This window comes from Terrapene carolina, unplaced genomic scaffold, assembly GCF_002925995.2.
Source record: "Terrapene carolina triunguis isolate 2854851 unplaced genomic scaffold, T_m_triunguis-2.0 Scaffold141, whole genome shotgun sequence".
NCBI lineage: Eukaryota > Metazoa > Chordata > Testudines > Emydidae > Terrapene > Terrapene triunguis.
The window spans coordinates 1,646,237-1,673,281 of NW_020664492.1; the positions used below are offsets into that span (position 1 = coordinate 1,646,237).

At 43.4% G+C, this 27,045-nt stretch overlaps 1 protein-coding gene across 1 annotated transcript in view; it reads right to left on the reverse strand.

Moving 5' to 3' along the window:
- The window catches only part of LOC112112901 (sacsin), a 104,913-nt gene extending 96,125 nt beyond the window's left edge, over positions 1–8,788 (reverse strand). Inside the window, exon 1 of the mRNA XM_026653536.2 lies at positions 8,363–8,788. Within this exon, the coding sequence (XP_026509321.1) occupies positions 8,363–8,385 (23 nt within the window). The 5' untranslated portion in view covers positions 8,386–8,788. The remainder of the gene's footprint in view (positions 1–8,362) is intronic.
- Positions 8,789–27,045: the final 18,257 nt, after the last annotated feature.

The window sequence follows — 27,045 nt, forward strand, 5'->3', positions numbered from 1 at the left end:
ACCTTATTTTCCAGTAGCTGCACTGGCAAGGACTAAAAAGTAGAGCACCTAGGGCAAACTAATCATGATAAACAGGACATTGTTAGATTCTTTTGCAGTAGTTGCACTGCCAAGGACTTAAACCTTAAGCGCCTAGGGCAAACTAATCATGAAAAACCCATTGTTAATATTCCTGTTCTGTTCAAAATAAATGTTTACATGTTTAAAACACTTACCGACTGATCCTTCCCCTGATTCAGGGTCCGTGTTAACGCCTGGGGACGGTTGGTAGGGGATCTCTGTGAGGGTGATGAAGAGATCCTGGCTGTCGGGGAAATCAGCGTTGTAAGCGCTGTTGACTGCCTCGTCCTCCTCATCTCCTTCCTCATCTTCCCTGTCCTCTAACATCTCCGAGGAAGCGGCCGTCGACAATATCCCATCCTCAGAGTCCACGGTCAGTGGTGGGGTAGTGGTGGCGGCCACACCTAGAATGGAATGCAGTGCCTCATAGAAACAGCATGTCTGAGGCTGGGATCCGGAGCGTCCGTTTGACTCTTTGGTCTTCTGGTACCCTTGTCTCAGCTCCTTGATTTTCACGCGGCACTGCGTTGCATCCCAGCTGTATCCTCTCTCTGTCATGGCTTTTGAGATCTTCTCGTAGATCTTTGCATTCCGTCTTTTCAATCGCACGAAAGCACGGACTCATCGCCCCACACAGCAATCAGATCCAAGACTTCCCGATCAGTCCATGCTGGGGACCTCTTTCTATTCTGAGATTGCATGGTCACCTCTGCTGGAGAGCTCTGCATCGTTGCCAGTGCTGCTGAGCTCGCCACGATGTCCAAACAGGAAATGAGATTCAAACTGCCCAGACAGGAAAAGGAATTCAAATTTTCCCGGGGCTTTTCCTGTGTGGCTGGTCAGAGCATCCGAGCTCGGACTGCTGTCCAGAGCGTCAACAGAGTGGTGCACTGTGGGATAGCTCCCGGAGCTATTAGCGTCGATTTCCATCCACACCTACCCTAATTCGACATGGCCATGTCAAATTTAGCGCTACTCCCCTCGTCAGGGAGGAGTACAGAAATCGAATTTAAGAGACCTCTATGTTGAACTAAATAGCTTTGTTGTGTGGACGGGTGCAGGGTTAATTCGATTTAACGCTGCTAAATTCGACATAACCTCCTAGTGTAGATCAGGCCTTGGTGTTCATGAATTTGCTTCAGCGGTCAACCCAGGCCTGAAGAAGCAGGGATTCAAACCCTTTGCTATACACATATTTGCTTGCTCCTTCTGGTGGGAAAATTATGGGCACCTGTGCCATCAAAATAGCCTCAGCTCAGTAGGGGAACCCCATTCTTTTAAAGCCAGCTATTATTTCACAGGATTAATCACCTCACAGACCTCCACTACCACAAGCCTGATAGTTAACTTCCCAACAATAAATTGGTTTGCAACGGCCTCCAGAGGGCAATTGTAACTTGCTTCTGTACTAGTAAGGCCTCCCTAAGTTGAGCGTTGTGGCATTAGAGAGTCAGGGCAAGCTCCTCACACAACTCCCTGAAGGTCTCCTTCCTCATGTGGAAGTTCTAGAGCCACTGCTGGTCATCCCATATCTCTATGACAATGTGGTTCCCACCACACTGTGCGAGTTCGATCTTCTCCTGCACCAGAAGCAGAATGTATGGCAACTGCAGCAAGTACCATGTCTGTCCAGTCTGCCATGAATGAATCGCCCTACAAGTTCCGCCACCTTCTGCGTTTCAGAAACTCCTCCTGAAATGCCACCCAGAGTCTCACTGAACATCTATTCCATTGCATAAAAAGTTCACCCATGGATCAGCTCATCCAACAAATCCATGGCTTGTTCCCTAGCTGGAATGGGCTGTGAGGAATGTGCAGAGCCAGAAAAGCCTCCGCTAAATGTGGTGGGCTAAAATCACTTGCTATCCAGCAAGGACAGACAAGTTCTCCCATAACACACCACACACCAATACGTAGAGCATCTCCAGTTGGTGAGGTGCAAAGAACCCTGGGATATAGCTCCAGAAATCCTAGTGCTAAACACATGTGCCTGCAGCACTAGTTTATTGAGTATGGGGTATGTGCAGCTCTCCAGTGTGGCCCCTCAGACTCACCAAGGTCAACACCAGGAGCAAAGAGCTGTTTACCTCATGGTAAAACTAAAGGCCCTGGCCTTTATTAAGTTTTTACCTCAGGACAGCTCATGTGTGTCAATTACCCCAATGTAAAAAATACACCTTTTTTAGCAGTGAAGATAAGACTTCTGAAGAGTTTTACGTATCCTGTAGCAGCATCCTCACTGTATTACTAGCTCGAGTGACAGCAGCACTCAAGCTTCAAACCACACCCCTTATAGGCCAGCTAGCTCGAGTTTAGGCACCACATAACTCGAGCTAGAGATTTTTGTATGCGGATGGGAGTCAGGTTAGAGGCAATGCTTGAACTATACCTCAAGCTAACACTGCAGTAAAGACAAGCCCTAAGACTAATAAATGAGGCCTTTCTGAGAAGGAAGTTTCTTTTATTTGATTCTTTTATTTAAGTAGAGGAGCCTCTGATGGTTTGTGAAGGGGCGTTTGGAACTGGGACCCCACCACACTAAATATAACTTGATAGTACCAAATATATACAATGTAGGGACAGCTTTAAGAGTTGAAAGCCTAAAATTAGTCTTGAAATCTCTACTTATTATTATTATATGTATCGCAGTATCTCCTAGAGCAGGGGCGGGCAAACTTTTTGGCCTGAGGGCCACATCGGGTTTCGTAAATTGTATGGAGGGCTGGTTAGGGGAGGGGGTCATGGCCCGGCCCCCACCTCCTATCTGTCCACCCCGGGAATCCTGCCTCATCCAACCCCCCCTCTTCCCTGACGGCCCCCCCGGGACCCCTGCCCCAGCCACACACCCCCGCTCCCTGTCCCCTGACTGACCCCGGACCCCCGCCGCCCCATCCATCCCCTCCTCTAATTCCTGACGGCCCCCTGGGGACCCCTGCCCCATCCAACCACCCCTTCTCCCTGTCCTCTGACTGCCCCCGGAACCCCTGCCCCTGACTGCCCCCTGCCGCCCCATCCAACCCCCCCTCCTTCCTGACTGCCTCCCCCGGGACCCCTGCCCCCATTCAACCCCCTGTTCCCCTCCGACCGCCCCGCCCCATATCCACACCCCCGCCCCCTGACCACCATCCTGAACTCCTCTGCCCTCTATCCAATCCTCCCTGCCCCCTTACCGCACTGCCTGGAGCACCGGTGGCTGGCGGCGCTACAGCCGCGCCACCCAGCTGGAGCCAGGCCACGCCGCCGCCGCCACCATGCAGCTCAGAGCACCAGGTCAGGCCGGGCTCTGCAGCTGCACTGCCCCAGGAGCTCACGGCCCCGCCACCCAGAGCATTGCACCAGCGGCGGATCAAGTGAGCTGAGGCTGCGGGGAAGGGGGAGGAGGGACAGCGGGGGAGGGGCCCCCGGGCCAGGAGCTCGGGGGCCTGGCAGGACGGTCCCACGGGCCGTAGTTTGCCCACCTCTGTCCTAGAGACCCCAATTGACACTAGAGCTTCATTGTTTTAGGCACTGTACAAATACAGAGTCAAAGATAGGCCAAGCCCTAAAGCGATTACATTCAAGATAGGACAAGATTGGGAAGGCACACAGGAAGTCTGTAACAGAGCCAGAAATTTAACCCAATTTTCCTGAGTCCCACTCCAGTGCCTTAACCATGAAACCATCCCTTCTTTCCACCAAGTACATCTAAAACTTGTAGGTGCCTAAGTGCTGGTTCAGACATTTAAATATAGATATATATTTGATCCTTCAAAGTGTTCCACACTGGAAAATCCCTATGTCCATGCAAAGTCCCAAGGTCATCAGAGGGGTTCCATGTGGGTGCGGGGATGGGGGGGGGTGTATATCTGTCCTGAGCAGTGCAGGATTGGGACATTATATGCCTAACTTTAAATACACAGGTTTGAATAGCTGACACATAATTGTAATTATGAACATATAGATATTGTTTCAGTTGCTGCCTGATAAATCCATACTTTATCAAAGTGGAAGATCTGGTAAAATACTGTACCAAAATCTTTAAGATTGACTTTTTTTATTTTTTGCAGCAATTAAAATTGCTTAAAAGTAGAATAAAAAAAGGAAAGAGACTCCAGTGGGAATCCTGAAAAATGCAAAAATAGTCTAATGGAAGCTCTTTTAAACATAAATGTACATAAAAGCATAAACTGCACAGAACCTGCAAGGAGCAGGAAGAATGGCATTCATTATATAATTGATATTACTGGTTATTTATCATCTCAGTGGTACAAGGTCCCCAATTTAATAATTTATTAGTGTCCATTGTGTACTTCAGGCTGAGGTACAGAATTAAAAATTATTGACAACATGATAATATGTGATGCAAAAATCTGCTCTCAAGCAATACAGATTGAGTCATTTACTCTGCATGCAAAAGTGAAGCACGTGCCCTGTCTTTAGCATGAAAAAAGTAATCTTTCAGACTGAAAAACAAGCACTAATGAGTATGAAACCTACTCCTCAAGCCAAAGGAAACCTGGGAGACACTGCAGCTAGGTCACACACTCATCATGTAAAAAAGACTTATCCAAGGGAAATTAAATCCTCTCTGAAAAATGAAGAGGTGACCTCTTTTCACTGTAGAGGCACCAAGCCAATTAACCACCGTGAACTAGAGAAAGGAGACTAAAATCAATACCTTTTGACACTGAATCAAAATAAGTGCTTATGCTGTGGCCCAGAATGTCTGTAGTGCAGGGGCGGGCCATGAATGCTCAGCAAATTGGGGTCGGGGTGCGGGAGATGGTGAGGGCTCTGGCTGGGGGTGCAGGCTCCAGGGTAAGGCCAGAAATGAGGAGTTCAGGGTGTGGGAGGGTGCTCCAAGCTGGGGCGGGGGAGTAGAGTGCGGGGGTGGGGGGTGAGGGATCTAGGGTGGGGCTGGGGATGAGGAGTTTGGGGTGTAGGAGGGTGCTCTGGGCTGGGACCAAGGGGTTGGGAGGGCGGGAGGGGGATCAGTACTGGGGCAGAGGGTTGGTGGGCGGGGAGAGGCTCAGGGATGCAGGCTCCAGGCAGCTCTTACCTGAAGCGGCATGGCCCCACTCCAGCCGGGGAACAGGGTTGGGGGCTGCTCCACGCTGCTTCTGGAAGCAATGACATGGCCTCGCTCCGGCTCCTACGCGGAGCTGAGGCCAGGCGGCTCTGCGCGCTGCCCTGTCCGCAGATGCCGCCCATGCAGCTCCCATTGGCCACAGTTCCCGGCCAATCGGTACTGCGGGGGCGGCGCTTGGGGCGGGGACAGCATGCAGAGTGGAGACCCCTGGCTGCCTCTGCACGTAGGAGCCGGAGCAAGACCATGTCACTGCTTCCAGAAGCAGTGTGGAGCAGCCCCCAACCCTGCTCCCTGGCTGGAGCGGGGCCATGCCGCTGCTTCTGGGAGATGCATGGAGCGATCCCCGACCCTGCTTCCCAGCTGGAGCGCCGGAGCGGGGCAAGCCCCAGACCCAGCTCCCCAGCGGGAGCTCGAGAGCCGGTTTAAATGGCTGGTGGGCCAGATCCGGCCCGTGGGCCGTAGTTTGCCCACCCCTGCTGTACTGTCTCAGATATCCTTTTCTCTGCGTAACCAGCCTGCATGTGCAAAAGTAACCCCTGCTCCACAGCCAAACCACAGAATTCGCAACATTGTTCAGACAACCCAGTGACCTCTGACATCAATTTTTTAGTCTTAAATGTCAAAGATAAAAGATAACTTTCCTCTTTCTTTTTTTTTTTTTTTTTTTTTTTTTGGATTCACAAATGTTTGAACACTGATATCCATTTTCTTTCCTTCATTTTACCTGAGACTCTACATATAACAGTAACTGGAGGGAGGAGAAAGTTTAGAGAGCTTCACCACACTGCAGCAACCAAGGAAAAAAGGTCCCCACACCACCATGCTTTCTAGGATCTAGGATGGAGAAAGCACCTCTTATCTGATTTTTAAAACTACCTACGGATGGCCAAAACTTGTATATCTCTCCCTCTCTTAAGGTCATATGGAGGGATAAACTCCTGCCCTAGGGATGCTGTTCAGGACAGGGAATTGTAGGGCCTGGGAGATGTGGCTCTGTTTCAGTCCTTGGTGTCAGTTTAGAAGGCTGGGGATATTTCTAGCTGTACAAGCTTTGTATTTGAAAGGCTTTGTTCTCTATTTCTTGCGGATCAGATTAATGAGGGATAGACAGTTTTTGATTTTGACTTAATCACTTAATACTGAAGAATATATCATTTCCACTAAAGTTTTACAGAGTTCAAAAGGAAACAACAAATAATCATAATTAACTGTGAAAAAATAAATACCCAAACAAAAAATAAAGTATAAAAAAATTAAAACCAAAATATAAAACTAGGAACAAAGTAAAATCAGACTAACCACAACATTAATAAGAAACATTTCTCACTCCTTTCTGATCCACCATTAATTGAGAAATCAAATAACTTGTTTTTAGGGTAGAATTCTCAAGTCATGCATAAAGCCAACATAATCAAGTCTGTGTGGTCTGCCTGTGTGGAGTTTGGAGAGGACATCAACCCACACAACCCCAGGGTAGGCTACAAGGCTTCAGCTCAGCCCCTCCAGGGCCACCATTTCAGCCTGTGGACTCAAATAATGACCCAGCCTCATCTACACTCCCATGCAGGGGACCCTGACCAACTTTCACTTTTCCTCTGCAATGGCATATTCCTTGTCAGTGCAGAGTTCACCACTCAAGTGGACAGAATGTGCAGTGGCTGCTCTGTAGATCCTGCACATCCATCTGCCTGAATCGCACTGCACAGGTAGATCAAGGGGATTCCACAGAGCAGAGGGAAGAAAGGCCTTGCATGGGCCTACCATCAAGGGGTGAATTCCACCCACGGACAACAAGAACATTTCAAATAACATCTCACAGGGCAAGTAAATATTAAATTAACTGCTGTGGTCTCAAAGGCCTCATTTAGATGCTCTATCCATATGGAAGTTACTCTTTAGCTCAGGGGTGGGCAAACTATGGCCTGCGGGCTGGATCCGGCCCATCAGCCATTTTCAGCTGGCCCTCAAGCTCCCGCTGGGGAGCGGGGTCTGGGGCTTGTCCCGCTCTGGCGCTCCAGCTGGGTAGCAGGGTCGGGGACCGCTCCACGCATCTCCCAAAAGCAGCGGCATAGCCCCACTCTGCCGCTCCAGCCGGGGAGCAGGGTCGGGGGCCATTCCACGTTGCTCCCGGAAGCAGCAGCCATGGCCCCGCTCCAGCTCATATGTGTATGGGCAGCCAGGGGGTTCCGCTCTGCACGCTGCCCCCGCCCAAAGCACCGCCCCCGCAGCTCCCATTGGCTGGGAACTGCAGCCAATGGGAGCTGCAGGGGTGGCGCCTGCGGACGGGGCAGCGCGCAGAGCCGCCTAGCTGCGGCTCCACGTAGGAGCCAGAGTGGGGACATGGCTGCTGCTTCCAGGAACCGCTTGAGGTAAGCCCCACCTGGAGCCTGAACCCCTGAGCCTCTCCCCACGCCCCAACCCCCCTGCCTCAGCCCTGATCCCCCTCCCACCCTCCAAACCCCTCAATCCCAGCCTGGAGCACCCTCCTGCACCCCAACCCCTCATCCCCAGCCCCACCCCAGAGCCCGCACCCCCAGCCGGAGCCCTCACCCCCTCTCCGCACCCTACTCCCTTGCCCCAGCCCAGAGCCCCCTCCCGCACCCTGAACTCCTCATTTCTGGCCCCACCCTGGAGCCCACACCCCCAACCAGAGCCCTGACCCCCTTCCGCACCCCAACCCCAATTTTCTGAGCATTCATGGCCAGCCATACAATTTCTATTCCTAGATGTGGCCCTCGGGCCAAAAAGTTTGCCCACCCCTGCTTTAGCTGGTAGCCAGGAAAACAGAACATTGAATTCAGGCCTTGCTAGGTGCAGTAAGTGACGCAGCAAAATTATTTTCATCTTCTTTATTTTCAAATATATTTGTCTAAATGCTTAAGCTAAATGTGGATTCTGTAAGTAACTTGAGAACTTAAGGTCAGATTGTGATTCTATTACTCATAGTGGTGAGCAGCTACTCACATAAGGTATGCCATTGATTTCAGTGGAAGTACTCACATGAGTAACTACTAACTAACATGAATAAAGGGATCACAATATGACCCTTCAACATTATTGTGTAATTTTTAAGCACTTCATTTTACCTTTATGAACTGCACTTTTTGACAAACTCCAAGTCCATTTCAGGCAATCTTGCTCGCACTTGAAGCCAATGAGAATATGAGCAACATCAGGAGCTTTGATAGCCACCTTATTCTAATCAAAGTATTTCACAATGGTTAACTCATTTACCTGATCTTATCCTTGGTCTCCATCCTCTTTTTTCATGTGATCTTTTCCTGCTAAGAACATGAAGCAGACATTGAATTTATAAATTAAACAAATTATTTTTTTATCTTCTCTGCTTGAGTGTCGTCGTCTCTTTCTCTTTAAATGCACTCCAGAAAGCCCAATCTTATGAAACCCCACTCACTGTTCACTCCATCCCTTATCTCCGAAATGTGGCTGTGCTTCTGACTGACTGCTCTTTATCCAGATTCCTTGTCAAACCTCCTGCTCTCAGTTGTTCAGCATGCTTGCTTGTCTCATTTTCAGCAACAATGGTACTTGGCAAGCACAGAGATCTTGGTTTCTTTCTGCAACTTTAACCGAATTCACACCATTTTCTTCTGTAACTGATTTTTGTCCATTTTGTGGAGAGAGAGTGAGAATGTGAAAGATGTTGTTTCCGTTTTCGTTTTCCTTCTTTTTACAGGAAGCCGAGACAATGTTGGAACCAAAGTCTGCCCTGTCTTAGCTCTCTGGTCTGCTAGCAGCCACCTCTTAACATCAGCTCTCGAGTCCTGAAAGAAGAAAAAGAAATGAGAGAGGAGAGTGACATTAATATGGAGAGGAATTAAACTGAAGGGCATGAAAAAGTCGTTTCCTCTGAGGACATAGCTGCAGTTCCTAGTGAGTCATGTTTCTAATTATAAATGACCCTGTGCATTACAGTACTTGCAAGCACGTGGAGGGCAGAAACAGAGCTATGCCTTTTTCTCCCCACACACACTACTGTAAGTATACTGACTAAGAGACAGGTTTTCACTTTCTCCCTCTGCCTCATTATGTGCTGGAAAAGGCTCTTGGAGAACCTAAGAGCCCCATGAAGGATTTTGGGCAGAATACTTTTGAAGAGTTGTTTTGCCCTTGGAATAAACTAGACTGCAGACAGAGGAGGCGATTAGCTAGACTGCAGCTAGGTTTACAGGGGAGGATACAAAGTCTTCACCTCCAATCCCCACTTCCACTTATATAGGTCTTCCTCTAGGTTATGCTGTCCAAACACTCAGTATAGTTTTCAGGAACAATGTACACATTCCTTCAAACTGATACACAGAATTTACTGCCATTAGCAACCTGAATAGTGCCTACTTGATGCAACACATCTACTGCCAAATTGCTTAACTGATTCATTCACTATGCATATATAAATGAATTATGCAGTATAAAGCCATTTTTAGCCCTTTCCAGCTTCCTACATTTGTTTGCCCAGTGATTTTTTTTCTCCCTCTTGGTTTGTAAAAATGCATTTTGGTTTAAGGGGGAGAATAAGTGAATAGATTCCCCAATCTTTCACTCTACCGACTCCCCCATTGCAAACACACACATCCCTGATAAGTGGGGTTCATCATAAGCCAAGTGGACAATGTTTGTAGAAACTCCTTCTTAAACTATTGACAGCATTTCACTGTTCTGTCTCTGTGCAAATGTAAATTCTTTTCTGTGTCTCTGACTGGGCTCTCAGCTACTAGGTCTTTTCTTAAATGTATAGTCAAACATGTTTGTCTCCAGCTAGCATCTTGGGGACCCATTAGTCACAAATCTAACCAGAAAATAATCGAGGCTGTGCTGTAATATATAAATATGAGCATTGTGAAATTATCAGATTAAAATACAAATAATCTGGGTTTTTTTGTTTTGGCTTGAGGTTTTGCATTATTTAGGAATCTATTCAGTTAATTTGTACATGAAAAACAAGGGAATGTAAAACTGAGAGGAATTTTCAGTGGTGCGAGTAGGGCGGTCCGGTCCAGTATGCCGTACCAGTAAGATATTTGTAGCCGGTATGCTGTATTGGAAAGACACAGGAGGGGCAGAACGTGGGGCCACCGGGCGGCCCCACACCAGCAGCTCCTCCAGTGTGGCTGTACCGCCTCCAGCCCTGCCTCTCCAGCCCTTCCATGCAGCTGTGTCTCCTGTCTGGGGTCTGTACAGCATCCCCGCCAGAGGATAGGGCTGGGGCAGTACAGCCATGCCAGAGGAGCTGCTGGTGTGGGGCCACCCAGCAGCCCCATGTTCTGCTCCTTTTGCTGCTGCAGTTCTGGAGAGTCCTGTGGTTCAGAAGTCTCCAGCGCAGAGGGAGGAGGACAGAGCCCCCACAGGTAATGTGGGATGGATCATGGGGAGGGGACGGGAGAGCATGGGGGCCCTGGGCTGGGGGCGGTGAGGAGTCATGTGGGAGGTCACATACGGAGGTCACATGCCCCCCTTTGTGTCCCTCCCATGAATGCAGTGTACCGGTAAGAAACTAATTCTGCTTGCACCTCTGGTGATTTTGGAAATGGCATTCCCAGTGTAATGTCTTTGCAAATAAAATCTGGCACATATACTTTTCCAGGCCTTTCAATAAGTGGATTCAGCTTGTTTTTCTGTCTGTACAAATGTTTCAATATTTGTATAGCATAGAGTCCAACAGAAAAGTAACACAATCTTAGGTGCTACTTAATTAGTTACAACCATTTATGCAAATCAAGGAAAATCTTGCCCCAACCTTCATGGATGTGGAGAACTCCACAGAATGTGAAACTGGTGCAATTCTACTGCAGAGGGAGACAGGGTCTAGGGAGGTCACACAGAGGTTGTGCACCTTCTTTGCAGTGGAAAGCTCAACAATTCAGGGGTTCCCTGTGCACTGTGGTGCAGGAGCACTTGGAAGTCAAGACAAGGGAGAGCCAGCGGAAGGGCAGGGCCAAGGTATATACTTTCCCCAAAAAATCTGCAGAAGAAAATAATTTATGAGAAATTTCAGGATGATTAATTTAGTTTTGACCATCTTGGCTAGTGGGAATGTCAAAAAACAGGCTTAGAATAGAAAGCTAATCACAACCTTAACTATTGAAAGACCATCTCTCCATAATTAATGGGTAACACACTTTCCCAGAAGCTATTCTCCATTCCTATGCTCAGTTTAACATGGGTTTTCCTTTATTATGTTGAACTGGGGAAATTGTTTGACTTCATTTTTGATTTTGTGCCCAACACTGTACATGACCTGAATGCTGAAAAAGAGGTATGCTTTACAATACTCAAACTAAACCCCATTGTCCTGATAATGTATTAATAGCTGTGAGCAATCTATACCCCCTAGGATAAATGAAAAGCCAGATGTGCCAGGGAATTCATGTGTTACTCCTATTAGTGTTGAAGTTCCCATGGAAAACAAAAGTACGGACTAGTATTCTTGACAACTGTAGCTAATCAAGGAAATGAGACACTACAATGTGCCTAAATGCTGTTTAGATATAATTGATTCACTCAGAAGCCAATTTAGCTAAAGAGGAAGTTAAACCCTGGCCAGTAAAGGCAGATCTACACAGTCAAATTTACATGATAATCCCAAATCCATTTGGTTTTGCTTGTGTAGATGGGATCAAGTGGTGGTGTAACCATGTTACTGGATCAAATTACAACCCTGATGAACATAACGATATGATTCTAGTAGTGTTTCCCATAATAGAGAAGAGAGACAGAACTTGGTTGTCAGCTACTAGACACAGACAGATCCTGTAGCGTTCCCTGGTTCTCTAGCTCTCTGACTGCTTAATATGACCATATAAGGTCTTCCTAAGTGCTGGCCTGGACAAAATAGTCATGGAAGGATTGCTGTCTACACCCCAGTCTCTGCCATGTAAGTTGTTTAACTGATACAGATAGGCCCTAAACCTCCTTCCAGTGCATCACACAAATTTAATTAAAGAAAAGATAATCCCCAAAATTTAGGGCTTTACTTTTAAAAAGTCTTCAATTTTGCAGATGCCTGCAATTAATTGTGGATGTGAAGTTACAGGCATAGATGCTAATGTTTAGATGTTAAATTACTTAATTTTGCCTGCGTAGACATTGAAATTTTAGTAGTTGTGCCCACAATTCACTATGCCCGATACTGGAGGCTCATTTGATAACCTCCCGCCGCCCCCTTCATGCCTCTAAAAATTGGAATCACTATATGTAATATACATGCTAGATGCATCTGAAGAAGTGAGGTTTTTTACCCATGAAAGCTTATGCCCAAATAAATCTGTTAGTCTTTAAGCTGCCACCGGACTCCTTGTTGTTTTTGTGGATACAGACTAACACAGCTACCCCCAATACGTGCTAGATGTTGTAATTCACTTCAAAGTAACTCTTAAAATAGCTAAATCAAAATCTTTAAAACCTCAACTTGGAGCCTGGGGAGCATACATAGCAGAGCCCATAAAATTGCTGAACACAGTCCAAAGTCTAGAGGAGGTGGGAATTTGTGAACAAAGGGAACATGGTACTAATACAATGTATGATTTATACAGTTTATAAGTACAACTGATCACAGAATCACGACTGATTTATGTTGACTTCTTCTGGTATGAACTAGGCCATGAGGATCCCAGTGGAAAAAGTCCACAGTGGTGTGTCCTCAAATAGAATAGCAATAAGGGGCAGTACAGCTAAAAGGATGAGTTGTGCTAGCCAGGTCAGCCGCTTGACTAGGGTGGCGGATGGATGTGCATATTCAGAGCATCCACTGAGCAGCCTCCATTAGGTAAGTTCATGTGGAACCTTGGCTGCAACTGCATCTGTCATCAAAAAAAGTGGAAACTCCAAGTTATGGCATGGTCAATAACCCAGGACCAGCTACATCTCCATGCAGCACCAATGGGGAAGGATCTGGACCACAGTATGGAGGGGAGAAAAGCACAATTGTTTTATTTAATAACATTTCCCCAAAAGCAAAAAAGGGTTGAACAGCAAATTGTACATTGAATGATACTGTGCAACTCATATTTGAGCCAGAGTGATTTCATATTGTGGTGTGAAGGTTTTACCTGCAAAAATGGTGTCCACTGTGACACATGCTAAAAACATGTACTTAACCATGATATTGAGCCTGAGAGTGTGGGGGAAATAGATCTTTGAAAGAGAAAATACAGGTAAAGATTAGCAAACATAAGTACTGAACAATGAGATGACAGAAGCAGCATGGTCTAGCAGATAGAGCATAGGACTAGAAGCCAAGAGAGTTTTAGTCTCTATTCTGACATCAATTTGTGTGGCCTTTGGCAACTTATTTAAACTGTCTGGGCCATGTTATCTCATTTACTCCAGTATAAATATGGAGAAGCTCCATTGCCTTCATGAAAGAAAGAAAGAAAGAAAGAAAGAAAGAAAGAAAGACTGAGAATCTTCAGCTCAGTTACAGAAACAGCAACTGTGTTTCAGGCACAACAGGGTGTAGAAGCTTGCATAGTAACTGCCTACAAAGTGTCTGACTCTGGCCGATATCCGAATACTAGCTATATACCAAAACATATTTAACTTTAAAATGTACATCCTTCTTCAAAACAAATGGGATAAAGAATGACACTATAAAAATACAACCTGTGAATCTTTTGTATTAGAAACAAAGAAATTTAACTACAAAATGGAATACCCAGGTATCAAAGTACTTGTAGAAAGATGTACAATTTAAAGATTTACTGTAAAAAGCATGCCAGCTAGCTTCAAAGAGAATTCACAGTCAAGGTTACTGCAGCTATTGTACAAATGTACAGAATTTTGCTTTTCATAGATAATTGTCCTATAAATCACAGGCAGAAACTTGAAACAGGTCTGACAGGGTGTAATACAATAAGATGCCAGTAAGCAAAATGTGCTGGAATGGGAATTGTCACAGTCTTAATATGCTTATTGTCGGGGAAATTTAGGGCAGCAAAATCAAATGAAATTTGTGGGCCAGATCCTCAGCTGCTGCAAATCAGTGTTGCTAGTTGAGGACATGACTGTATATTGTATAGCTATTCATAAAGAAAATATTATTTCACAATCTGTCATGATAATTTCAAAAATTATAATATTTAAATAATAAATTACCCAAGAATTAAAAAAAAATTATAGCCAAACTATAGTCTTGTTCATTTTCCCATCTGAGACCAGTTGAACATTTTTCTACCCCAAATTAGCATTTTTTTCCAGAGTGCAAAAACTTTGTTTAGTGCATTCAGTGTAGCGGGAGTTGCTGCCTTTTGATGAAATATGAAAAATGCAGGCAAAAATGCCAGTATTTATCACAGAAATTTCTGACAAGGTAAAGGTCTGATCTTATAGTCCTATTGTCCCCAATGCTGATCTTTTGTAAGCAAGCAGGATTGGTATGGGAGTAAGACTGGAATTAATTTCTCTTAGGTCACAAAACAGCAGTAAAATTATTATATGACAACTACAGTCTCAGGGCTGCAACAACCTCTGTGATTTCCATGGAAGTTCAGCCATTGGGCCATATAGTCACAAATTCATCAAACCTCCCCTCAGCTAGTGAGGATGGAAGCATATTCTCAGGAAAAACAAGGTTTGGAGCTCTCACTCCCAATACCGCTGCTTCCCAGGACTTCTGCACCCATTGTGGAGTGAGAAAATTTGCCCCATTGACTTTCTTCTCCTGAGTAAAGAGTGCAGGATCAGGTCCAAAATAAATTTTAGGGAGAACACTGAGGCTGTAGGCAAAGTTTTACTAGTGGATTTTATTATTTGTATTGGCGTAGCACCTAGCAACCCCAGTCACAGACTAGGACCCCATTGTGCTAACAAAAAGACAGTTCCTGTGCCAAAAATTTTATAATGTAAGTATAAGACGAGACGAGTGAATACAGGCAGGTGAGCACAAGGAAACAATGTTTTCATCTTGGGTAACTTTTTTCCAGACTTTTCTGTATTCCTTTTTATGCTTCACCACCAGAGGATACCACAAGTGAAAGTCCTGCTCTTTCCTCTCCCTCAAAGGTGTTAAATTAACTGACTTCAGGATTACTCTAATTATTCCCAGTGAAATACTTTTCATTATTACTGCAACAAAGATGGCAAGCCCCAGTAGCAATCAGGAAAGAATAATGTTATCATCAAAGGTTACAGAGGCTGTGGAAATGTTGTGGAATTTGTTGTCCTATCATTGCTCCATGGAAGAATACAACTAAAATAAATAAACATGACTAAATAGGAGCCACATTGAGAAGACCAGGACCAGAAGGAGAAGGGGGCTAAACCTCAGCCATTGGGACAATCTGTATTCCTGATAGAAGAAGCTAAGAATAACCCCACAGTTCTATATAAACAGAATATGATGAACAGAAATGTATTGCACACTAACACTGCAGGACTTTAATTTCAAACCTGCTCTAAGTCTGTACTTCACAGAAATGTTTCTGAGACCAAACACCAGATCAAAACTACTCCTCTAACAGAAGATGTTTGGATCAAGAACAGAGTACGGTATTTACTCTTAGGAAATGTAGGTTTGGGTTAAGTCAAGCAAAAGTTTCCTTATCAATTTTATTTTATATTTCCAGAGAGTTTATGAGAGTGCAAACCTTGAAGAGGAGTAGATGATTCTGACACGAGGGATTTGCAATATTTCAGTTAGGGAGAAAAAGGGAAGTATTTCTTAAGAGGGTGTGATCATGCTCAAGGATGTGGCTACTCTGAAACCACTTCCTAAAGAGGTTGCTAATTTACAATTTATAGGGAGTGAAGGCACATAAAGGAGATATTAAACTGTGCACTAATTATCACCCAGTTAAGCTGACATCACATGCTATGAAAGCATGGAAGAAGATGACTGAAAGGCATCTAAGTGGCACAGCTGAAATTTAGAGGAGTCAATATGGGTTTATGATGGGAAGGAGGAAAACTGCTCTACAAATCCTCATGGAGAAGTTAAGAGAAAAGAGACAGAATTACATGGTCTTTGTGGACTTGGAGAAGGTGTACAATTGTATAACAAGAGAATTGGTTTTCTGGAGCTTGCGACGGAGAGGCGTGCCAGAAGGACATGTCTGTCTTAACACCATAGAACTTCCCCAAAATAATTCCTAGAGCATATCTTTTAGAAAAACATCCAAGCTTCATTTTAAAACTATCAGTCATGGAGACTCCACCATGAACTTTGGTAAATTGTTCCAATAGTTAATTACACTCACTGTTAAAAATGCATGCCTTATTTCCAGTTTGAATTTGTCTAGCTTCATCTTCCAGCCATTGGATCAAGTTATACCTTTCTCTGCTAGACTGAAGAGTCCATTATTAAATATTTGTTCCCTGTGCCAATACTTATAGACTGTAACCAAGTCACCCCTTAATCTTCTCTTTGTTAAACTAAATAGTTTGAGCTCCTTTATTTGATCATTATAAGGCATGTTTTCTAATCCTTTAATCATTCTTGTGGCTCTTCTCTGAACCCCCCTCCAATTTATCAACATCCTTCTTCAAATTGTGGGCAACAGAACTGGTCACAGTATACCAGCAGTGGTCACATTAGTCAAATACAGAGGTAAAATAACCTCTCTTCTCTTACTTCAGATTCCCCTGTTTATGCATCCCAGGACACACAGCATCACACTGGGAGCTCATATTCACCAGAAACCCCACATCTTTTTCAGAAGCACTTCTTCCCAGCATAAAGTTCCCAATCTGTAAGTCTGACCTACATTCTTTATTCGTATATGTATGCGTTTACCTGTATTAAAATGGATATTGTTTGCTTGTACTCAGCTTACCAAGCAATACAGATTGCTCTGAAATCAGTTACCTGTTTTCTTCATTATTTAACATTCCCCCAATTTTTGTGTCATCTGCAAATTTGTCAGTGTTGATTTTATGTTATTTTTCAGGTCATTGATAAATTTTTTAATAGCATACGGCCAAGAACCAATCCCTACAGGATCCAGCTGCAAACACACACACTCAGTGATGATTCCCTAGTTACAGTTATATTTTGAGACCTATCAGTTAGACAACCTTTAATGCATTTACTGTGTGCCATGTTAATTTTATATCATTCTATTGTTTTTAATCAAAATGTTATGTGGTACCAAGTCAAATGCTTTACAGAAGTCTAAGTATATTATGTCAACACTATTACCTTTATCAATCAAACTTGTATTCTCGTTAAAAAAAATCAAGTTAGTTTGATGGAACCTACTTTCCAAAAACACATGTCGATTTGCATGAATTTAATTCTTTATTAACTAAGTCCCATATCAGCTACTCCATTATTTTGCCTGGGATGAATGTCATGCTGAAAGGCCTATAATTACCCGAGTCATCCCGCTTACCCTTTTTAAAAATTGGCACAACATTAGCTTTCTTTCAGTCTTCTGGAAATTCCCTAGTGCCCCAAGACTTATTGAAAAGCTACATGAACTGTCTAGCAAGCTCCTCAGCCAGCTCTTTAAAACTCTAGGATGCAACTTATCTGGACCTGCTGATTTTAAAATGTCTAACTTTAGTAGCTTCTATTTAATATTCTCCACAGGTACTAGTGGAATGGAAAGAATGTTATCAGCATACAATGAGACCATATCATCTGTTTTTTTCCCAAATATAGAACAGAAATATTTATTGAACACTTCTGCATTTTATGCATTATTATTGATAATTCTACCATTTCCATTTAGTAATGGACCAATGCTATTGTCAGAATTCATTTTGTTCCAAAGATATTTTTAAAACTCCTTATTGTCCTTAACTCTGCTGGTCATAGATTTCTCTGTATGTTTCTTGGCTTCCCATATTAATTTTTTACAATTCCTAACTTCTTTACTATCAACTTCCTCTCTCTTCCATTTGTTATATATTTTATTTTTTACAGCTTTCTTTGCTTCCCCTCAAACCAGGTCAGTTTTTTAACCAGTACATTCTTCTTCTTCAATAGTGGGATTGTGGTTTTTTGGGCATCTAGTAAAGTGTTCCTAAATTATTCCCAATTATCATTCACATTTTTCTGATTAAATTCTGCCTCCCAGCTGATTTGGCTCATAATTATTTTCAGCTTTGTGAAATTGCCCTATTAAAGCACAAAGAGAGTGTGTGTGTGTGTGTATATTATATATATATATATATATATATATATATATATAACTGGTCTGGACTTTATTCTGCTTGCTCATTGTAAATGTAATCAAGTCATGATCACTTGTACCTAAGCTACCATTAATTTTTAGTTCTGTGATCAGTTCCTCTTTATCGGTTAGGATAAGGTCTAAAAAACAATTCCCCTGTGTTAGCTGCAATACTTTTTGAGTTAGAAAATTGTCAGTGATAATGTTTAGAAATTCCAAGGATGTTTTAGTGCTGGCAGCATGAGACCTCCAGCATGTAACTCAAATAGAAATTCCTCATGATCACACAGCTTTTTATCCTACATATTATAGATAGGTGCATAATGAGTTGGTCATCCGGTTTCCTAGTATGATTTGGTGGCATGTAGCAGAAACCAGCTAGTGCTGCATCTTGTGATTTCTGTGTTAGGATATTGATCTATAAGCATCTTTCTTCCAAGTTATCAGTGACTCAGAAACAGGTAATGCCACTTTTGACATAGAGTGCCACCTCCCACCCCTTTTTCCCACTTGATCCTTCCTAAATAGGTTATAATGATTGATTTTAACATTCCACTAATGTGAATCATCCCACCAAGTTTCAGTAATCCCAACTAGATCAAATTTATGCTCATAAAATCAGCAATTCCATCATACACATAAGTGAAAATATACAAAGGGAACCGCCTTGGAATATGCTGTCCGCCGATTACTTAGTGATATGTGAATAAGATTGTGAGACCCTGCAAACCAACCTTGAACAGTGGCAACACAGTTTTGAGCAGGTGAGACTTAGAGTGAACATTGGTAAAACTGAGGCTATGATAACAGAGGGGGGGGACCCACCATAAAGGATATTACCAGCAAAGAGCTAAGTAGAGTGTAAGAATTTACATACCTAGGATCAATTGTTGAGGATAATGGTGCCCTCCTGTGTGATGTCCAGCATTGTATTAAAGCTTCTTGGTGCAAACGACAGGAGCTGACTTCAGTTTTCTATGACAAAAAGAGGCCAATAAAAGTTAAAAAGCACGTTGTATAAAACTGTAATTTGACTCATCTTAATGTATGGAACAGAGACTTAGCCAACCACAAGAAAATAAATCAGAATGTTCTCCACCACGGAGATGTAGCTGCTGAGATGGTCAAATGGTTGGACGCTCCATGATAGGAAACAACATGAAATTGTGAGGAGCCTAATGCAAATTGCCCCAATTGAAGCTAAATTGAGGGAGGCTAGGCTACATTGATATGGACATGTCCAGCAGAGACCCAAGAGTTATATTTATAAGATGCCCCTTCCCATGATCTTGGATGGAAGACGACTACAGGAGGAGACCAAAGACTTGGTACCTGGATAGGATATCAGTGGACCTTAGAGAGACCAATTTGCACAACAGTCAGGCATACAATCATGAGTTTTGGAAGAAGGCTATAAAAGTCGCCGACGCCAAATAGGGGCGTGGCAAGAGAGAAGAAGAAAAAGGGAATAAAGAGCACCTAGATTTCTGAGTGAATGAGTTTTCTATTTTTGTTTGCTCTGTCATTATCCGAGATCATCCACTTGATAATATATAAGCATGTATCACTTTCCAGGATATGAGAGAAAACATTACTGCAGAAGCCACCCCAAGGCAGACAATAGAAAAAGGAACATAGGCCCAGATCCACAAATATATTTAAGCTCCTAACAGTTAAGAGCCTAAATATCTTTGTGGATCTGGGCCAAAATACTTACTAGTGAAAAGGAAGATATTAACAACCTGCTACCGTCGGAGGTAAAAGAACAACACTGGAGCTCCGGCTGTTGCTGGAGCCAGGCCAACTACCAGGAAGGTGTGCTGGAAAAGGCTCATTTAAAGGGAAAACCCAAAGAAAGGCTTTAATTGATAACCATGCAGTTAGAAAGCAGTTAGCTTGTAGGGGAAAGACATTGAAGTTCAATCTTTCTGAGAGTTGGGAACAGGTGAAAGGCAGCCTGAGCTTGCCAAAAGTAGAGCACAGCATGCTCAGGCTAGTACATCATTCTTTTGTTATAATATATTGTAATAAACATTCAATCTTTTCTGGACAGAGCTGTGCTTTCTTTGCTTGAGGTTTACCACTGTACTATCATCTAGCTAGCCTGTCTTTTTTCTTGCCAAGTTTTTCCCTTAGCTCTTCTGCAAATTGCCAGAAAGCTAAGGAAAGGGAAAGGAGAATGTTGCTACATGCAACTATTTGAATGTGGTGTTAAATAGACTGCACTAAGAACCTATATCCTAGCTTTAGAATGGAAGGGAGAATGGAGCCAGAAATGGTTTGACAGAAAAAATTCTGCACAACAGCACCACCATCAGGTTTTATTAATAACCTCGAAATGAAGCGAGGCTGGTGGGAAAAGCGTTACTGATCAAGTGCTATCAAAACCTGACTTCCCAAGATGAATGAGTAAATGAATGCTTTTATAAATGCCATCTTGGTCTTTTTTTGTTTTGTTTTGTTTGGGGTTTTGTTTTGTTTTAATTAGATTTTGTTTAATTAGATTAAAAAGAAATTAGTACTTTTAACTATCAAAATTGACTCCCGTGAGAACTTTTCTAAAAAGGTAAACCAGAAACCTCAGACATGGGTTGTTTCATATATTACCTTTGGTTGAAGTTCCAATAAGAATATTTTACATAATGGAACTTTTCAAGGTATTATACAAAAGAACACATATAAATGGTAATATCCAGAATTAATTCCATATGTGTGAAACCAAAATCTTTTTATGTAAAGCCATTTCATCTAAAAAAGTGCCTGAGTTGCATTGAGCAGAAAATTACCGTAAAATTTAAGATACAATTTATTTTAAATATATCATTTAAAATGTATATTTTCTTACCTTGGTCTACTATGCTACTATAAAATCTGAAGAAATGATCCTTAATGGTACCTGACTTTAGAGTCCTGTTTTACCTCCTACAGTTTGTAACATACTAACAAAGAATTTAGTCCTGAATATACTGAAGTAAAATTGTCTGTGTGCTGGGGTGTACCTACCCCACACTGGTTCAGCAGAGGTTATCCACACTCTGTAGGCTGGGGCGGCCACTGGCCATGCTGCCCAAGGAGCCAGGGCCGCTATGGTGACGCTGGAGATTAGGCCACTTGGGCCGCCAAACCCCTATTTTAATTTCCCCACAACCCAGCACCCCTCTGACAGGGGTACCTACCCCACGACAGTCAGAACAAATTTACAAAACATTTTGTTACTTGTTTCAGGCTCTCAGATACAATGGTGACATGGTCCAGATGAGTATGCAGACATATTTCCTAAAGTAGAAAAGATACTTCTATTAGGGAAATTGCTTACCTATCAAGGTGATCCATTTCCCAATAATAATATATAAAATAATAAATAAATAATAATAAAGGCATCCTTTATGTTTATTCTATTGTTATTGCAGACAATACTTTTACAATTATTTAGTTTTTCCATTTCAAGCGCAGGCCCTAGCTATAGTCAAGACCTCCTACTTAGCCACATCCTGGTAGAATATGTGAACTCATATGCCTTTCAAGTCCTTCAAGAACTGACTTCCTTAAAAGAAATGAGGCACGGTAATGTTGTGCTGTTGGAATATCTTGGTTCTTTTCCTACTTTGACACAGACTTGCACTGTCACCTTATGCAAATCACTTAATATCTCTGTGACTTTGTTTCCTCATCTTTAAAATGGGGGATAAAGTAATAATATAGTTTCATAGAGTTTAAGGATAGAAGGGACCATTAGATTCTGTAGTCTGACCTCCTGCATATCACAGACCATAAATTTAATCCAAATACTCATATACTGAGCCTGATTACTCTAGTTTAGTGGTTCTCAACTAGGGGTATGTGTACCCCTGGGGGTACTCAGAGGTCTTCCAGGGGGTACATCAACTCATCTAGATATTTGCCTAGTTTTATAACAGGCTACATAAAAAGCACTAGCAAAGTCAGTACAAACTAACATTTCATAGACAATGATTTATTTATACTGCTCTGTATAGTATACACTGAAATGTAAGTACAGTATTTATATTCCAATTGATTTATTTTATAATTATATGGTAAAAATGAGAAAGTAAGCAATTTTTCAGTAATAGTGTGCTGTGACATGTTTGAATTTTTATGTATGAATTTATAAGTTTTTAAGTGAGGTGAAACTTGAGAGTATACAAGACAAATCAGACTCCTGAAAGGGGTACAGTAGTCTGGAAAGGTTGAGAGCCGCTGCTCTAGTTGAATTAAAGCATTTTAGTTCTCAGGAAACTTTTTTTGTGCCAAAAGGTAGAGGACAGGAGAGACTGAGGTTTCAGCAATGCCAAAGGCCCCTGTGGTGGCTGGAAATTATTAGGTAAAATATGCCCAGGTGATCCCAGCAGGTGATGCAGGCTCCACACAGCAGAAGAGGGCAAAAACCCCCAACATCCCTGCCAATCTGACCTGGGGAGAAATTCCTTCCCAACCCCAAATCTGGTGATCAGTTAGACCCCGAGCATGTGAGAAAGACACACCAGCCAGGCATCTAAGATAGAGAATTTTCTGTAACACCTCAGAACACCAGCCCACCATAGCTGGTATCCTATCTCCAGCTGTGGAAGATCTCTGATGCTTCAGAGTAAGAAAGGGAAATAAATAAATAGATTACAATTGTGCATCGGGGGGAGAGGGGGAGGGAGAATTCCTTCCTGACCTCTGCAGGTGACCAGCTGAAGTCCTGAAGCATGAGATTAGATTACAGTGATTAACATTATAGTCATCAGTATTAGTATTCATTAATATGCACTGGTGGGCCCCACAGTGTAGAACTTGTTCCCCTTTAATATCCATTTTAGTCCCTCTCCCCAGTTCGAAAAAACCCTTGAATTTCCCTTCAAAATTTTATTTTAATTTTTTGTTTTGTTTTAACTGTTCTTCAGTGTGCCTTCTTCTGTACGGACCTCCTCAGGAAGGTTTCTGGTTCAATGTATGTACCTGTTCACACTGTGGATCTTTTTTTGGATTGGGATTAGAAGGAGCAGAGGGAATGAAGTTCTCATGTGTCATGGAGAGGCCATTATTTCCTTCTTTTTGAATCAAGGCTCACCTTTGCTCCTGTTAGAGTACAGGAGCAATTTTAATGGTCCACCTGATGGATTAGTGAAAGAGGATGGGTTCCAGGTATCTGAGAAAGAATGACAATACAATTCTCTAACACTTTATACGCTCCACTATCAAAATGGTGACCCTGAAATACTCCTGCCATTGCATCTTCCTCATAGATCACCTCAGTACACAGATGTTATCTCTCACAGGTCCGCAGAAGGAGGGAGATTAAGGTGCTGCTGGCAGAAATTGTGCTCTAAATTAAGCTGTGTGTGTCATAAAGACAGCTCATTTTTAAAAAATTATTAGGCTGTGGCTATGATAGCATCAAAGAGGTTTTTCCCTCCACCTCAGCATCTGTAAAGTCCCAAACAACAGAACTTTTCCACATGGTCTTTTCTCAGATACTAAGTTGAGTGTTTCTCATAGCATGGAGTTTTCCCAACTGCTTTGCCTACATGATAACTTGGATGCAGACTATATTGGTAGCTAAACTGATGTCTGAAAGAAACAAATACAATTTCTTCTATATTTGAGTTTTGGCCACTCACTAAGTTTATGGATATGCTCTGAGAACTTTAGGCTACAACCTACAATCTAGAATTGTCAACTGGTAAGGAGACTAATAAGGAAACCAGATGTGTTAGCATAAGACATCACCAATGCTTCCTTTACAGAGGGGAAGTTCTCACTCCTTTAAGAGGTGCTGATAATCAGACCTGTGGTCAAGAAGGCATCTCTTGACACTTGTCCTCTCTCCAATGACAGTGGCTAGAGCTGCTTGCCTTTTAAAAATAAATACATAAATAAAGATTATTAGGCTGTTTGGTAAGGCAACTTTGTAAGGTCCGAGGCCTTTTTCTGCAGCCACATTAGGACAGCAGCCAAGCAACTATATGCCAAGAAGCAGAATGTCACATCCTCACATTCCCTCTAAATTAATCAAATTAATATAATATAGGGCTGTTAAGAAGTTGCTCCTGTCCTAATAGTACCCACCATCACCAGATAAAGAAATCTTAAGAAGTTTCAAGAAAACTTTGTTTGATAGCATTCTGTCTGGCAAGGAATCACTTATCACTTTATTCACTTTGTGATTGTGAAATCTATACTTCTTTATTGTTTTACCCTTATGGTCTCTACATCTCTATTGTTTATCTGTATGGTTTCTGTCTGTTTCTTTGATTGTTTCTGTCTGTTGCATAACTAATTTTGCAAGATTTAAATCAGCTAAGGTGGGGTATGATTGGTTAAAGAATTGTTTTACAATGTTAGGATTGGTCAAAGAATTATTTTGTAATACTTTAGTAAAGTGATTGATTAAGGTATAGTTAAGCACGACAAGTTTCACGATATAAACTGGCAACCAACTCCAGGACACAGCCCAATCAGAGCTGCCAGACCTCAACACGCTGCCAACTATATTGAGCAGAAGCTGGAGTCCCTGGATGACCTGATCCTGAATGGCCACAAGAACATAAGAACAACCATACTGGGTCAGACCAAAGGTCCATCTAGCCCAGTATCCTGTCTTCCGACAGTGGTCAATGCCAGAAAAAGTTTGTCTGCCTTATTGGGAGTGGTGAGCATTGTATGCTTAGCGTGTGCATTCTGGTTTGGTAACTGTTAATAAATAGAGGTAAAGGATATTACTGTTTAAGGCTCTTTCACTGGTAATAGGTCCCATAAGCCCCCTGAAGGTGACATCCTGAGCCTTAGGAATGGGGTAAGGATGGGTGCTCTAGAGCAGGCCTGCACAACTCGTAAAGCGGCGAGGGCCATATTACTCCAAAGAAAATAGCCGAGGGCCGAAACCCCCCGGCCGTACTGAAACACGCCCCCCCCCCAGCGCCACCCAGCCCCGCCGAACCCCATCCCCCCCCCAGCGCCGCCCAGCCCCCGTGTAAGCAAGCAGGACTCACCCCGGCGGCGCCTCCTGCTGGTCTTCTCGGGAATTAGCTCATCCAGCCGTTGGAGCGACCTCTGCAGGCCGGTGTCCCACTGCCGCTGGCTATGTGTCCCTCCTGGACCCTGGTGCCCTTTGATCTGGGGTGCTGCCCCCTGGCAATACCCCCACACTCTGGCTCTTGGTCTCCTCTCACTGGGGAACCCCCAATCCTCTAATCCCCACCTCACCTCAGTATAAGGCTACTGCCAGTCACTAACTAGCCCCCGCGCCCTGGGGTATATCAGCCACTCATCACAGGCAAGGTTGGGTTTGGACCTGCTGCCTCCCTCTATAGCTGGGCTGTCCCTCTGCAGCCCTGGTACTGGTCTTAGGCCCTTAGCTAGGTCCGCAGCTTGGGGGTTTTCCAGGCTGGAGTTCCCCAGCTCCTCTAGCCTTCCCCAGCCCTGCTCCACTCCCAGTACCCTGCTCAACTCCCTAGCAGCCAGACCCTTCTCTCTCTACAAGCAGTGAGAGACTTCCTCTGGGCCTCTGGCTCACAGCCTTTTTATACAGGCCAGCTGGGGCCTGATTGTGGCATGGCCCAGCTGAAGCGGCTTCCCCAATCAGCTCAGCTTTTCCCCTGCCACAGCCCTCCCCCAAGGCTGTTTTAAGCCCTTCAGGGCAGGAGCGGGGTAACCACCCTGCTACACCCCCCGAAACACATCCCCCACCCCAGCGCTGCCCGCACTGCGGAAACAAACCCTCCTTCCCCGTGCCGCCCCGCCGAAACAGCTGTGGGCCGAAAAGGAAGGGGTTTTTTTTGGGGGGGGGGGGGAGAGGGTGTGATACTTTATTAAGAATTTTTCAATTAAAGCAAACAATTTTTTAAATTATTTTAATTTTTTTTATGAATCATGGAAAAATGAAAAACACCTGTTCCATTGAAAGAAAACATTTGTACTTTTCATAATTATCTTGCAAATTTAATGAGAGATATTACATCTCTTTTCGGCAACAAGCTTGTCATATTCGGGGGTCATATTTGAAGTGGATATTTTCATAATGTCTTCCAAATGGTCGTCAGTCAGAGAAGAACGTTGCTTGTTTTTATTCATGTTCATGATGGAAAATGTTTGTTCACATATGTAAGTGCTTCCAAAAATGCTGAACGTTTTCAGTGCAACTTCAATAAGATTCTTGTATTTTTCATCGTCCAGACTTTTGTAGAAGTCCCACAGGCTGCTTTCTCTGTGCTTATTTCGGTAAACTGCCGAACATTGAAGTTCAATAACCTCCAACTGCAAATCTTGTGTCACTTCCTCTGGATCCACAGAAAAGGGATCTTCAATCAGCTTCAACTGGATGTCATCATCTTTAGACAAAGTAAGTCTTCTGTCAAATTCTTCAATCAAAAGATTGATGTGCTTTGCGTATTTTTCTCCTAACTCGGCGTGTTTGTTCTGAGGGATATTCTGTGCACAAGTGGGAAAGTGACACATTTCACCTTTTGACAGCTGACTTCTGAAAAGTTTCAATTTCATTTTGAAAGCTTTCACTGCTGCACACATTTGAAATATAAGTTGATTTTTTCCCTGAAGTTGAATGTTGAGATCATTCAGGTGTGCTGTAATGTCACAAAAGAAAAAGAGATCTTGATTCCAGGACTCATTTTCAAGCTCCGGGAATTTTATTGGCCCATTTTCTAGGAATTGTGCTATCTCCTCTTTCAAAGCAACGAAACGCTGGAGCACTCTTCCTCGACTCAACCACCTCACTTCCGTATGGTAGATTAAGTCGCTGCACTCGGCGTCTTCCCCTTCAAGAAA